This window comes from Dendropsophus ebraccatus, chromosome 7 (genome assembly GCF_027789765.1).
Source record: "Dendropsophus ebraccatus isolate aDenEbr1 chromosome 7, aDenEbr1.pat, whole genome shotgun sequence".
Taxonomy (NCBI): Eukaryota; Metazoa; Chordata; class Amphibia; order Anura; family Hylidae; genus Dendropsophus; species Dendropsophus ebraccatus.
Window position 1 is genome coordinate 12,892,849 of NC_091460.1, and position 14,704 is coordinate 12,907,552.

Sequence of the window (14,704 nt, forward strand, 5' to 3'; positions counted from 1 at the left end):
CCCCTGGGCAGGATTATTTCCTATTCATCACATGTCTGAAGATTGCACATGTTAAGGTACCTGTGCGGTGTTCAGACAAGTGATGAATAGGAGAAATACTTACTTCCTAGCAACATTCTACATTTTTTGGATCTTGTTCTATCCCTGATTATCAGCTCAGCTTGGGTGTGGTCTCTCATCTCATAGTACATTGAAGTACATATGTCATCTCTAGAGTTGAGCGAACATGCTCGTCCCAGCTTGGTATTCGTTCGAGTATTAGGGTACCCGATGGTACTCATAGCATTATCCGTTTCCTGTAAGTTTGGGCGCTATTTCTCAGCCAATCAACATGCAGGAGACTCTGGTACATCCTGCGATCACATGAGACCCATACATGTTGATAGCAGCGATTGGTTGGCCAGATCAGATGACCATGCCAAGTAAAAATCTCTGCCGGCAGTGCTCGCTTCAGACGTGTGCTGGAAAAGATTAGGGACAGAGCTGCTGCTGGTCAGGGAGAGCGTTAGGGAGGGAATTAGCATTCCAGTAGGTAGGGAATACTAGAGAAAGAACCAAACAGCCCTTGTAAGCGCTTAAAATCGTTTTTTTTTTTTTTTTTATTAATACAGACTGCTGGCTGGGAGTTGCAGTGCAGCTACCACGATTTCAGCAGCACACTGTGGTGATCGGCTGCTGGCAGAAAGTGGACATTAGATGTTCCATACAGACCCCTAAGAAGTGCTCAGTACTATTTTATTATTTTGTGGCTGGTGGAGCTACTGTCGTAGATTGTATTGCTGTGATTTGTAGTACACCTGCATAGAACTTCACTGCTCATTGTCCTGTGTAACAGGTGCCATAAACCACAGACCACCACTTACACACAGACTCTATACGACAGCCTCCAAATACTAGTGTGACCAGTATATATTATTATTTCTGTATTTTTTAGTGCAGCCATATCCAAGCTCACTGCTAATTGCCCTGTGTAAGAGGGTGGCATACAGTGTATAGCTGCAGTCACCAACAGATTGTATACGACCGCTTCCAAAAAACTAGTGTGACCAGTATATTTTCTTATTTCTGTATTTCTTTGTGCACCCATATCCAAGCTCACTGTTAAGGTCAGTATGGCAAAGGCAGTCTGACAAAACACGGACAGTGAGCCCTGAGCTGACCCCACCCACTGACCCTGCCTACTTGCCACGGACGGCCCTAAACGGCCTGAGTCAATCCCTACACTGAATAGGTGCGACACACAAAGCACGGACAGACGAACAAAACACAATAAGAGGTGTCAGACAAACCAGGTCAGCAACAGTCGAGCGGTGAAGTACAAAAACAGCAAACAGGAGAATAGTCGAGGTCAGAAGCAGAAGGTCCAGAATACAGATATCAGAGTAACTAAACAGGGAGCTGAGCAGGCAAGTGAACTCTAATAGTCAGCAGGGAAGGGAGAAACTTGCTGCTTTTTATCTAGGACCAGAGACTAAGTCCAGCAGATGATTGGACCAGCCCTGATCCCAGCAGCAAGTTCAGCTGAGAAGATCAAGCAGAGCAGTAACCCCTGCACTGCCAGGAGTCTGCCAGGAAAAGCGGGTGTGGCTGGCAAATACAACACAATTCAGACAGAGTAAAAAAAAACACAGACAAACTCAGCGCTTCCTCGACCGCCCAGCATGGACCGAGGAGCGCAAAGTCATATTCCTAACAGTACCCCCCCTCTTATGAGGGGCCACTGGACCCTCACTCAAAGGACCAGGCTTAGAGGGGTTACGGGCATGAAACTGCCGAATAAGGTGTGAGGCATGTATGTCCTTACTGGCAACCCAAGTATTTTCCTCGGGACCGAATCCTTTCCACTGGACAAGATATTGGACGGAGTTTTGAACTTGGCGAGAGTCCAAAATCTTGTCCACTTCAAACTCCAGCTCACCTTGGATGACCAGAGGAGCAGGGAGGACTGCTGGAAGCACAGGAACTACATATTTTTTTTAACAATGATTTATGAAAGACATTGTGAATCCTCATATTATTGGGTAACTGTTCAGTGCCCTGCAGTGTCTGGCCTAATTTTGGGGAGGTTCAGTTGCTTCCTCACTCACTTGTAATGGTTCTCTGAGTGTTCAAGGCCCTGCAGTGTCTGGCCTAATTTTTGGAAGGCTCACTTGCTTCCTCACTCACTTTTAAGGGTTCTCTGTGTGCTCAGTGCCATGCTGTGTCTGGCCTAATTTTTGGGAGGCTCACTTGCTACATCACTTTTAATGGTTTTCTTTTTCCTCACTGCCATGCTGTGTCAGGCTTAATTTTGGGAGGCTCACTTGCTACATCACTTTTAATGGTTGTCTGTGTCCTCACTGCCATGCTGTGTCAGGCCTAATTTTTCTGAGGTTGAACGCCTTATCTACCTTGTTCACGGAGTTCTCACTGCCATGCTGTGTCAGGCTAAATTTTGGGGTGCTTCATATGCTACTTCTGTTTTAATGGTTCGCTTTGTCCTCACTGCCATGCTGTGTCAGGCTAATTTGGGGTACTTCATATGCTACCTCTGTTTTAATGGTTCACTGTGTTCTCACTGCCATGCTGTCAGGCTAAGTTTTTGGGTGGTTCATATGCTACCTCTGTTTTAATGGTTAACTGTGTTCTCACCGCCATGCTGTGTCAGGCAAAATTTTAGGGTGCTTCATATGCTTCCTCTGTTTTAACCAGGCTGTTGCCCAGAATTTGACATAATGGTGCAATTAGGCAGCCTCAGAGGCATCCATACATGCTGCCCCTGCTGTTTCCTGTCATTTTCCATGGTGATTCCATCATTTTCTGAGGTTCACAGGTTTTCACACGACCTTCCCTCTGCTGAACTTGGGTCCCCTGCAAAAATGTTCGAATTTCCCATTGACTTCAATGGGGTTTCTTACTGGAAACGAGCACCCGAGTATCGGGAAATATTCGTCTCGAGTAACGAGCACCCGAGCATTTTCATACTCGGTCTTCACTAATCATCTCATAGTACATTGAAGTTTGTCAGACGTTATAGTTCATCTAGTCACAGGCTCAATTAGATCTTAATTCTCTATAGTCGGCAGTCAGCGAGGAACCTAAGGTAGCAACCTGGGAGTTTCCCACAGTAAAGCCCATCCTGCCTTGCGGCGGTCTCTGATGAATACCATGGACTCCTTAGTCTCCGCTCCTTGGAGATGGTATGTCAGCTCTCCTCGGTGATCCTGACGGGTACCTCTACTCAAAGAAAAAGGTTCTGACACACGCCGATTAATAGACAGTGTCGCAAGGGAGGAATCATATAGGGTATGAATCAAACTCACCAACCGAGGGCGAAGCCCCATCTTGTCTAAAGTAGCCCAAAGAAATTCCCACTTCACCCTGTCAAACGCCTTAGTGGCATCTAAGGACAGGATGGAGCGGGAACCCGGGACCCCATGCTGAATATTGGTGAATACTCTCAAGACGTTGTCATGTACAGTCGGACCTGGAATGAAACCCCCTGGCTCAGGGCCAATTAAAGTCCGAATCACACCAGACCCTCCCTCCCCCTTATACTAGTTATATCTTGCCTCGTTCCTTGATCCTTAAGAATATTAGCCAGCACTCTATTAGGTTTACCCCCTTCTACATACTTCTTCTGGCCCTGAAAAAATAGTTTATGTTGTACCTTTTCCTTCAGGAACTCGGAATATTTCTCCTGGGCGGATTGCAACCCTGACCAATCATCCTGCTGTTGGGTTTGATTATATCTCTGGGCGGCCTCCTCCACCCCTCTAAGGAGCTCTGATTCCTTTTGGGAAAAGAATTTCTTTTTACAGCAAATTTGCTTGAATAGGACGCCCCTCAAGAAACCCTTGAAGGCGTCCCTCACAACCAAAAGGTCTGTAGAGTTTGTATTAATCTTCCAGAAAACCTCAAGATCGTTTTTAATAAACTCATCACAATTAATAACAGACAGCCAATAGGGGTTAACTCTATATGGAAGGGAACTAACTATCTATGTTCCACTACTTATATCTACCAACATAGGGGTATGGTTAGAAATTGTTTGAGGTTCGATCTTAATCTTGTTTACCAACTTCAATCCTACATTATTACAGAGAACCAAATCGATTCTTGAAGCTGCTTCGTAAGATGTACTATAGCTGTTGTGAGCAGAAATTCCCACAACCCTCACCCAGGCCACGCCTCCTGCCTACCCCAATCCCTACTCCCGCCTAAAGATACCTAGAACATAAGCATGATTATTATTGTAGTTGGCTTAATGTACATATTTAACATCTCATACAAAGGGAGACACTCACTCCAGTCCTTCCCCCATCCAGCCAGGACCTGACCTCTTTAGGATTATAAAAAAAAAAAGCAGGGAGTTTTTCTACACAACACGAAGCTTCGCTGGAAACAAAAGAGAAAACGGGTTGCCATGGTTCTTTAATTGTTTCTTGACTTCTCTAAATGACCCCCGCCGTAGCTGGGTTGCCCTCGAAAAGTCAGGAAAAAGGGCAATTCTAGCGTCATTATATCTGATATCCCCTATTTCCCTTGACCATTTCAGTATGGCATCCCGGTCATTTGAGCAGAGAATTTTTACAATCATTGTCCTAGAGGAACTGCCTGGAGGGGGCCTTTAACAAGGCACCCAGTGTGCCCGTTCCAAACCAAAAAGCGGGGACAGCGTTTGCTCCCCCAGAGTTTGTAGCAGCCAATCTTGACAGAATTTGTTGAGTTGTCTCCCTCTATACCCTCAGGAAAGCCAATTATATGTACATTACACTGACATGCCCTATCCTCAATATCAGCTAGTTTCGCTCGGATGTCATGATTATCCTTCTTCAAGTCCTTGACCTCCTTTCCCAACTGTCCCGTTCTAGTAGCCAAGTCAGGGACATGTTTCTCCAAGGATAGTATTCGCTCTCTCATATCCTTAAAGTCCTGTCTCAGCAACAGCAATATCAGAAGACACCGAACCTAGCTGGGTAGTCAAATCTAATACTGAAAGATTATATTTCCTAATTTCAGACAGAATAACCTCCAATCCGCTGGCCTGACCCTCCAACCCCTCCACCCCCATAGAATTATCGCTGCTAATCTCCTCCTCCGGTCCCAAAAGCCGAGAACCAGTGGACATTGACTGACCAACTGAGACAGGCTTCTCAACCTGAGGAGGAGTCTTTAAAAGTTTTTCCAATCTGGGCGAATTCGAGTTATTACTTGCCCCCCGATTACCCGTTTTCTGATTTGTTGATTTAGTAGCCATGTTATACAATGGAGAGCAAAAACACATAAACTATATAATATTCTCACTTCCAAGAGTTGCTAACCAAGGGCCTTCCTTACTAAGGATATATAGATAGATATAGATAATATATGTGGTATAGATTATGATATCAACTATCAAGCTGGGCGCCTTCTACCAATATTAGGAGTGAACAATATCGCCCAATATGACAGTAAACAGAAAATTATCCTATTGCAAGGAAATTCCATTCAGAAGGGCTCTTAACACATGATAGGTAATATTATTTTTGATAAATGCCAAAAATAGCAAGATAGCTATCTATTAAAATGGAAGGCAGAAGGAAAGTCCAATCTGGTCAATAGTCCATCTATTTTACTCTCAGAGCTGGAAGCACAGACAGTAGGATCTTTGGGTACTGCAGAGTGTAATACCACTCCCAAAAAAAAAAAAAAAGAAAAAAATATATGTAGGAATAGATAAGACCGCAACCAATCAAACGCCTTCTACCAGCAGTAGAAGTACACAATCCACCCAATATAACTCATGAACAGTAAAAAAGCTGACTTTTAACGGGGTAGTTCCATTCGGATAGCCTCTTAATACATGATGGATAATATTATCTTTTGGTAAATCTCCAAGTTAGCGAAACAGTCATCTGTAATAATAGAACCTGTTTTCCTGTGTGAGTTCTCTGGTATTGGAAGGCAACAGAGAAGCTCAATTTGGTCAGTGATCCATGTGTTTTGTTCTAAAGGCTGGAACCACAGGTATATCTTCAAATACTGCAAAGTATAGCTCTGCTTCGATAAGACTTCTTCCCAGGGGAGAATTACCCTGTCCAAGGGAGAAAAAGAAAAAGAGAGATTGCAAAAACAGCAAAGAAAAAAACAGTTTTTATCTCCCTGGGTAAGGAAAATCCAGCAAAATAATTTGGCTGATTAAGACTCATTATATCCAACAGCCTGACTTACCAGGCAGCTTAGAGACAGGGGAGATTGTTCAGAGGCCCTCTTCCAGCCACAGTATTCTCCTCAAAATGGTGGGGAGGGAGATAAAAGCAAAGGGGGATAAGCTAAAACTGTACCGTGACCATATTTGCATGGGCAATGTCGGTCCCAGCCATGCGGCTGGTATATGTAGTAGGGCAGAAACTACCTTGTAGAAGGGTGCAGCAGATAGCAATGGGAGAGTGCGTCCGGATGGGAATAGGAGCTCCACGAGGTGCCGGCGTCCTGTCGCCATGTCGGATGGTCTCTGCCAGGCTTCCTTTTATGGGGCCGCACAGCTCCGGACGCTCCAACCAATCACTGCGGGCCTGTTTTAAACACTTTCTTTTGGGCCGTCCTGAATCTCCGGGGCCTTCCAGGACTGCCCATCCAGCATGCCTGTTCAGGCGGCTCCAGGTCGCCCGCATCCAAAGGCCAAAACGGGTGTCTCTCCCTCGGTGAACCCACCGGCAACCTTGCACCTTCCCCATAATGGCCTCCGCCTCTCCACAGACCTCCCTTCTCCACAACCGGATCACTGGCATCTCTGGACACTCCTCACCGGGCGGTCGGCATCCCGTCGGGCAACAAGCCAACTCACATCACAGGCGGGAGAAGAGGAGCGGCGAGGTACGTGCAGCTAGCCTAGCATGTTGCTAGCTCCGCCCCCCCATCACCTGTATCCTAAGTTTAAAGAGGATGTACCACCAGGGAACAGGAACCGGGCCTGTACCACCATGCACAGGAACCGGGCCGGGCCGCGGTCTGAAAAATGGACCGCGGCACCGGCTTCCCCATGACGGCGCCGTTCGATCCGTCGGTTCAGATTAAAGAGGATGTACCTGGTGGTACATCCTCTTTAATAGGGAGCCAATGTAGTGACTGGCACAGGGGGGAGGCATCTTTATAGCGGCTGGACAGGGAGATGAGCCTGGCCGCTGTATCAAGAATGGACTGGAGAGAGGAGAGTTTAGAGGAAGGAAGGCCGATTAGTAAGGAATTGCAGTAGTCAAGACGGGAATGAATAAGAGCGGCAATGAGAGGTTTAGCAGATTCGACAGGAAGGAAGGGACGGATTTTAGAGATGTTTTTTTATATGCAGATTACAGGAACATGAAAAAGATTTAATATGAGGAGTGAAGGACAGATCTGAGTCAAACATAACTCCAAGGCAGCGGGCTTGCTGTGTAGGGGTTATGGTTGCACCACAGACAGAGATGGAGATGTCAGGTGGGGGGCGGTTAGCAGAGGGAGGGAAGACAAGAAGCTCAGTCTTAGAAAGGTTTAGTTTTAGGAATAGGGAGGACATAACGTTAGAGACGGCAGACAGACAGTTACTGGTCTTCTGTAGAAGTGCGGGGGTGATATCACGGGAGGAGGTATACAGCTGGGTATCATCAGCATAGAGATGGTATATAGCTGGGTGATATCACGGGAGGAGGTATACAGCTGGGTATCATCAGCATAGAGATGGTATATAGCTGGGTGATATCACGGGAGGAGGTATACAGCTGGGTATCATCAGCATAGAGATGGTAATGTAAACCAAACTTGCTAATGACTTGTCCTATGGGTAAAGTGTAAAGTGAGAAATGGAAAGAGCCTAGGACTGATCTCTGAAGAACTCCGACTGTAAGGGGAAGAGAAGATGAGGTAGAGCCAGAAAGTGATACACTAAAGGAGCGGTCAGAGAGATAGGAGGAAAACCAGGAAAGAGCAGAGTCCTTGAGGGCGATGGAGCGGAGCGTGGAGAGGAGGAGCTGGTGGTCTACAGTGTCAAATGCTGCAGATAGATCCAGGAAATAAGCAGAGAATGGTCACCTTTAGATTTGGCGGAGAGGAGATCATTAGAGACTTTAGTAAGGGCAGTTTCTGAAAAATGGTGAGGACGGAAACCGGAATGAAGGGGGTCAAGAAGAGAGTTAGGCAGGAATAGCATGAGCAAAAAAAGAAAGAATGTCCGCTCACCAAACTGCTGTAGTGGTTGGCCACAACCCGTATAACATCTGAAAAAGGTAAGTGTCCACAGCTTCTTAAAATATAAGGTTCTTTATTTCAGCATCAAAACATAAAAAACAAAACAAAAGGTGAACAGTGAGCTAAAAAACGCAGACGCGTTGCGAGGCTCTACCTTTTAATGGGCAGGAATAGACCAGACATTCCAAGAGTTTAGAGATAAAAGGGAGATTAGAGACAGGTCGATAGTTGGCGGCACAGGAGGGGTCTAGGGAGGGTTTTTTTTCAGTAATGGAGTGATGACAGAGTGTTTGAAAGTTTGAAAGATGATGCCAGAGGAGAGGGAGAGGTTGAAGATTTTAGTAAGGTAAGTAGTAACAACAGGAGAGAGAGACTGGACAAGGTGTGAGGGAATAGGGTCACTAGGGCAGGTGGTGGGGCGAGAGGAGGAGAGGAGTCTGGAGACTTCCTCCTCTGTCACTGGCTCAAAGGCTGAGAGGGAAGCGGAGGAACAGTAAGAGGGAATAGGATCAAAACTACTTGGCGACTGGGAGGTGATCTCCTGACGGATTGTGTCTATTTTGTCCTTGAAGTAGGATGCTAAGTCTTCAGCACAGAGGTTAGTGATGGGTGTCTGAGGTTTGGGTTTAAGGAGAGAGTTGAGGGTATCAAAGAGGCGTTTTGGGTTATGGGAAAGAGAAGAGATCAGAGTGGTGAAGTAGGATTGCTTAGCAGAGTGAAGAGCAGTGTGGTAGCACCTTAGCATGAACTTATAATGTAGGAGATTGGCTGTTGTCTTGGATTTCCTCCACAGACGTTCAGCACACCTAGAACACTGTCTAAGAAAATAAGTTCTGGATGTGTGCCAGGGTTGTGGCCGTCTGTGTCGGGCTGTTTGGGGTATAGGGGGTGCAAGTTTGTTGAGGGTGGTTTTTAGGGTGTTGTGGTAATGGTTGGCAGCCAGATTAGGACAGGAGAGGGAAGAGGTGGGGGGCAATGATGACTGTACAGTGGCTAAAAACTGTTGGGTGTCTATAGCATATAGGTTCCTGTATGTGAGTGAGGTCGGGGTGTCAGGAGGAGGACGAGAATTTGTTATCATAAAGGAGAGGAAGTTGTGGTCTGAGAGTTCAGTGGTAAAGTTAGTAAAGTGGGAAACTGGGCTAATCTGAAAAAGACCAGGTCCAGGGTATTCCCACCCTTGTGGATTGGAGAGTCAGAATGCTGAGAGAGGCCAAGGGAGGAGGTTAGAGAGGCCAAGGGAGAAGGTTAGAGAAAGAAACTGAGCCACTGATGGGGAAATTGGGTTGTTAATGGGATTGTAAAAATTACCCATGATTAGAGCAGGAATATCAGAAGATAGAAAGTAAGGAAGCCAGGTAGAGAAGTGATCAAGAAACTTAGTGGGTGAACCAGGAGGGCGATAGATGACTGCGACTCTCAGGGAAAATGGACAGAAATGTCGTACGGTGTGAACCTCAAAAGATGAAAATAAGAGGGAGGGCACAGGGGGATTGACCTGGTAAATTCAGTCTGGGGAGAGAAGTACCCCAGCTCCTCCACCATGCCTGTTATCAGGTCTAGGGGTATGGGAAAGGTGTAAGCCACCATGGGTCAGAGCGGCGGGTGAGGCTGTGTGAGACCCTTGTAGCCATGTTTCTGTGAGAGCCATTGGGTGGAACGATTTAGTGATAAACATCCTCACTAAAGACTAGTTCACACACAAGATGTTACTGCTCCCAATTTGTTTATTATTATTATTGTTTGAAATAACTGGGGAAAGGAATGCATTTTGGGAATAGAAGATCTGAGCACCTGCTCAACCAGTAGGTATATGTTTTTGACATGTTGGAGAGAAGATTACAAATGCACAAAACTAATGAATTTTTGGTGGTTTGAGAACTGGGTCAGAAAGATGAGGATTGTTATTTGCTTCGGTGGCATTTTTATTTATTTTACCTGATGTTAGAGTTCCCCTTTAATGTAAAATATTTTCTGTTTTTGTAAGCTGAGGAATTTTCTACTCAATGCCAAAATTTTGTTGGACAAAGGAGGATACAGTAAGTTTAACGAGAAAGGAGAAATGCCGGAATATCTGTTCATTGAGAACTGGGTGAAAGAAAAATGGAAACCATCTAATCGCAGCCATCATGCCTCTTATCACTATGCTGTGGGCAGCTTTAGTCCATCCCAAGAAGGAGAGAAGCAGATGACTGTATTCCCTCAGAGGATAACATGGAGACACGGAAAGGTGAGGAGAAAGTTCCAAACATTCCACCTACAATAGATAATTATAGTGCTTGAAAAAACACTACAGTGGTGCCTTGGAATACAAGAATAATTCGTTCCTGGGCCGCGCTTGTAATCCAAATTCACTCTTAAACCAAAGCAAATTTTCCAGAAAGAAATCATTGAAATGCCGACAATTGGTTCCACACCCAAAAAATAATGATTATTTATTCTGAATAACATGTAAAACTAATAAAACAAAATTATAAACAGTTAGATATGTGATATTATAAGTTACTGTACAGTATAGCAATCAGCATGTGGAGTATAATGTATAGTAACTGCATAACCCTGATAACACAGAAGCAGTTTGTAGAAGTAAGTATACAGCAAAGATCAATGAGAGATCAAAGTGCATATACTAGAAGTCCCCCAGGGGGAGTAACCCTAACCCCAGGGGGAATAACCCTAACCCCAGGGGGGAATAACCCTAACCCCAGGGGGAATAACCCTAACCCCAGGGGGAATAACCCTAACCCCAGGGGGGAATAACCCTAACCCCAGGGGGGAATAACCCTAACCCCAGGGGGAATAACCCTAACCCCAGGGGGAATAACCCTAACCCCAGGAGGGAATAACCCTAACCCCCGGGGGGAATAACCCTAACCCCAGGGGGGAATAACCCTAACAGCAGGGGGGCTTCTAGTATAAGTGTAAAAAAAAAAAAAAAAAAAAGGATTGTTATTAGTAAAAGCCCCCTCCCCCTAATAAAAGTCTGAATCACCCCCCTTTTCCTAGGTTTTAAATAAAAGTAAATAAATAAACATGTTTGCTATCGCCACGTGCATAATCGCCCGAACTATTAATTAATCACATTCCTGATCTCGTACGGTAAACGGCGTCAGCGCAAAAAAATCCCAAAGTGCAAAATTGCGCATTTTTGGTCGCATCAAATCCAGAAAAATTGTAATAAAAAGCGATCAAAAAGTCGTATATGCGCAATCAAGGTACCGATAGAAAGAACACATCATGGCGCAAAAAATGACACCTGACACAGCCCCATAGACCAAAGGATAAAAGCGCTATAAGCCTGGGAATGGAGCGATTTTAAGGAACGTATATTTCAGACAACCTATAAAGTCCTGCCTACATTATTCTATAGTGCAACAAAAATACAAAACCAAAACCAAAGAAATTGCACAATTATGTAGAGGTATACAAAAGTCTTTATTACAATAAATCAATTCATAAAAGCAGATAAAATGACATATGGGATAGAACACAGAGGTCAAAACCAGAGGGGGAGGAAGACGTCAGTGTGGTATAACAGAGATAAGAATAAAGTATACTGTGGTGGAAAATAATAAGACACTACCATCTAGTGGTCGTTACTTGTACGGCAAGAAAAAAGGCTCATAGCAGATAGAAAGCTAAGGCTACGTTCACATTAGCGTTTGACCATCCGGCACCATTCCGTCTACCTTTTCCGTTTTAGAGTAAGCAAAACAGAAACTGTCGGATCCATTAAAATCCCCATAGACTCCCATGCTATTTTAGTGTGCTCCGTTTACCCTAATTGTGCTCCGTTTGCATGCAATCCGTTCAAGATCTGTTTTTTGAACGGAAGAAAAAATAGTGTTTGCAGTATTTTTCTTTCAGCTTAAAAAAACGGATCACGAACGAAAAGTGCACTTCCGTTTTTTTTTTTACATTGTAGTCAATGAGGACGGATCTAAAACGGAAGGTATTTCCGTTGACTTCCGTTTTTTCCTTCCGTTTATGCACTGAGCATGCGCAGAAGCAGCAAGAAACCAAAGAAGAAAAATAAACGGATAAAAAACGGATGCTGACTGATGTACAAAAGTCAGTTTTTTTAAGCCAAAATACAAACGGACCATTAAAAAAAGATGAACATTTTGCAATCAGTTTACATCAGTCTGCTCATCCGTTTATGCTCATCCGTTAAATTAATATAGACGGATCCGTTAGAAACAAAGAAAAACGCTAGTGTGGCTGAGCCCTAAGTGATAACAACAAACCATAAGACATGTATATAGTATACATATAGTATAGTATATATATTGTATGTGACCCCCAAAAAAGTTTGCAATAGTGCAAATGAGTAAATTTAGTGATTAACCTAACATACACAGAAGGAAAAATAATGTAACCATACACAAATAAATGATACCATGGAACCAACACTGAAGTCTTACCCCCCCCCCCCCCCCCCCACGTTTCGCTCACTTCATCATTAGCTCCTGATGCAGTGAGCGAAACGTAATAAGACACTAGATGGTAGTGTCTTATTATTTTCCACCACAGTATACTTTATTCTTATCTCTGTTATACCACACTGACGTCTTCCTCCCCCTCTGGTTTTGACCTCTGTGTTCTATCCCATATGTCATTTTATCTGCTTTTATGAATTGATTTATTGTAATAAAGACTTTTGTATACCTCTATATAATTGTGCAATTTCTTTGGTTTTGGAACGTATATTTGTTAACAACGGTTTGAATTTTTTACAAGCTATCAAATAAAAAAAAAGTTATACATGTTATATATCGTTTTAATTGTAACGACTTGAGTAACATGGATAACAAGTCAGTTTTACCCCAGGGCGAATGGCGTAAAAACAAATACCCTCCAAATAAAAGAAATGCCTTTTTTTTTTTCTTTCAATTTCACCACACTTTGAATTTTTTTCTGGTTTCGCAGTGTACTTTATGCAAAAATTCAGCCTGTCATTGCAAAGCACAATTAGTGGCGCAAAAATAAGGGTTCATGTGGGTCTCTAGGTGGAAAAATGCAACTGCTATGGCCTTTTATGCACAAGGAGGAAAAAACGAAAACGCAAAAACAAAAATTGTCCCCGTCCTTAAAGGGTTAAAGGTACCCAGGTCGCTCTTAACCCCTTAGTGACCACCATGCTGCCTTTTCACGGCGGTCACTAATGGGCTTTATTCCGATGCGTACGCCTTTTAACGGCGTACGCATCAGATTGAATCGCTGCCCGGCGGCAGCTGCAGGACGGAAAATCAGCGGTCAGTGTGACAGCTGACCCCCTCCTGTAACTGTCCGGGCAGTTTAACCCGTTAAATGCCGCTGTCAAAGCATGACAGCAGCATCTAACGGGTTCCGGTTGGCGCCGCGGGTATACTGACCTGATCAGAAGTCCTGCGGCGAAGTCCGGTCCCCCGACGGTCTCCGCGGTGATCCTGGGGTCCTAATGAAGGCCCCGGGCTTACCATGGAGATGCCTCTGCTCTGCCATACAGAGGTATGGCCGAGCAGATGCCTGTCAGCAAGTAGCTGACACATACTCAATACACTGCATTACAGTAGTAATGCAGTGTATTGAGTATCAGTGATCAATGATCACTGATCAGTATTACACTAGTGTACAGTAATGTACACTAGTGTAAAAGTGAAAAAAAAAAAACGTGCACCAAACACACAACCCCCCCCCCCAGGCCCCCCAATAATAAAAATGCATTACACCCCCCATACACTATAAAACGTTACATAAAAGTGATCAAAAACACAAATCCTATACATATTTGGTATCTCTACGTCCGTAACGACCCAATCTATAAAACTATATCAATAATTATATCGCACGACACACGCTGTAAAAAAAAAAAAAACAGTACCAGAATAGCTGTATTTTATCAATCCACTTTAGAAAATACATCATAAAAGAGATCAAAAAGTCATATACATATAAAACTTGGTATCAATAGAAACTACAGATCTTCCCGCAAACAATAAGCCCAAAACCAGCTCTGTCGCGCAAAAGATAAGAACGCTATGGATCTTGCAATGCGGCAACAGTTTTTGTGGGTTTTTGCTAGGCAGATAGTTTCTATTGCGCCAAAGCGGTAATAGTTAAAAAAAACCTACACAAATGTGGTATCGCCGCAACCATAGTGACCCAGAGAATACATGTATTATGTTATTAGTGACCGCCGATACAGATTTTTACGGCGATCACTAATGGGCTCTATTCTGCTGCCATCAGCTCTTTATGGCGATGGTGCAGAATAGTGCAGCGGCGCCGGTAATGCCCGCAGCCCCCTCCTCTCAGCTACCGGAGGTAGCTGAGGGGTTGGGGCAGAGTGTGGGCTCAGTCCCGGCCAGTCCCCTCACCGGCGATCGCCGTTATTACCAGTATAACAGCGGCCACCGGTAACGGACATTGTCAGCACAGTTTAACGCTTTCATCTCTTCTCACCGTGAATCCACAGTGAGAGGAGATGAAAACATGTCCCCCCCCCCCCCCTGTCCCCAGAATTAACCCTAGTGACCTG

At 44.5% G+C, this 14,704-nt stretch overlaps 1 protein-coding gene across 1 annotated transcript in view; it reads left to right on the forward strand.

The window, feature by feature from the left end:
• Window positions 1–14,704, forward strand: part of LOC138796444 (vomeronasal type-2 receptor 26-like) — a 37,461-nt gene that overhangs the window by 10,580 nt on the left and 12,177 nt on the right. The window contains exons 4-5 of the mRNA XM_069976048.1: window positions 6,721–6,837; window positions 10,172–10,414. Coding sequence (XP_069832149.1) covers window positions 6,721–6,837; window positions 10,172–10,414 — 360 coding nt within the window. The remainder of the gene's footprint in view (window positions 1–6,720; window positions 6,838–10,171; window positions 10,415–14,704) is intronic.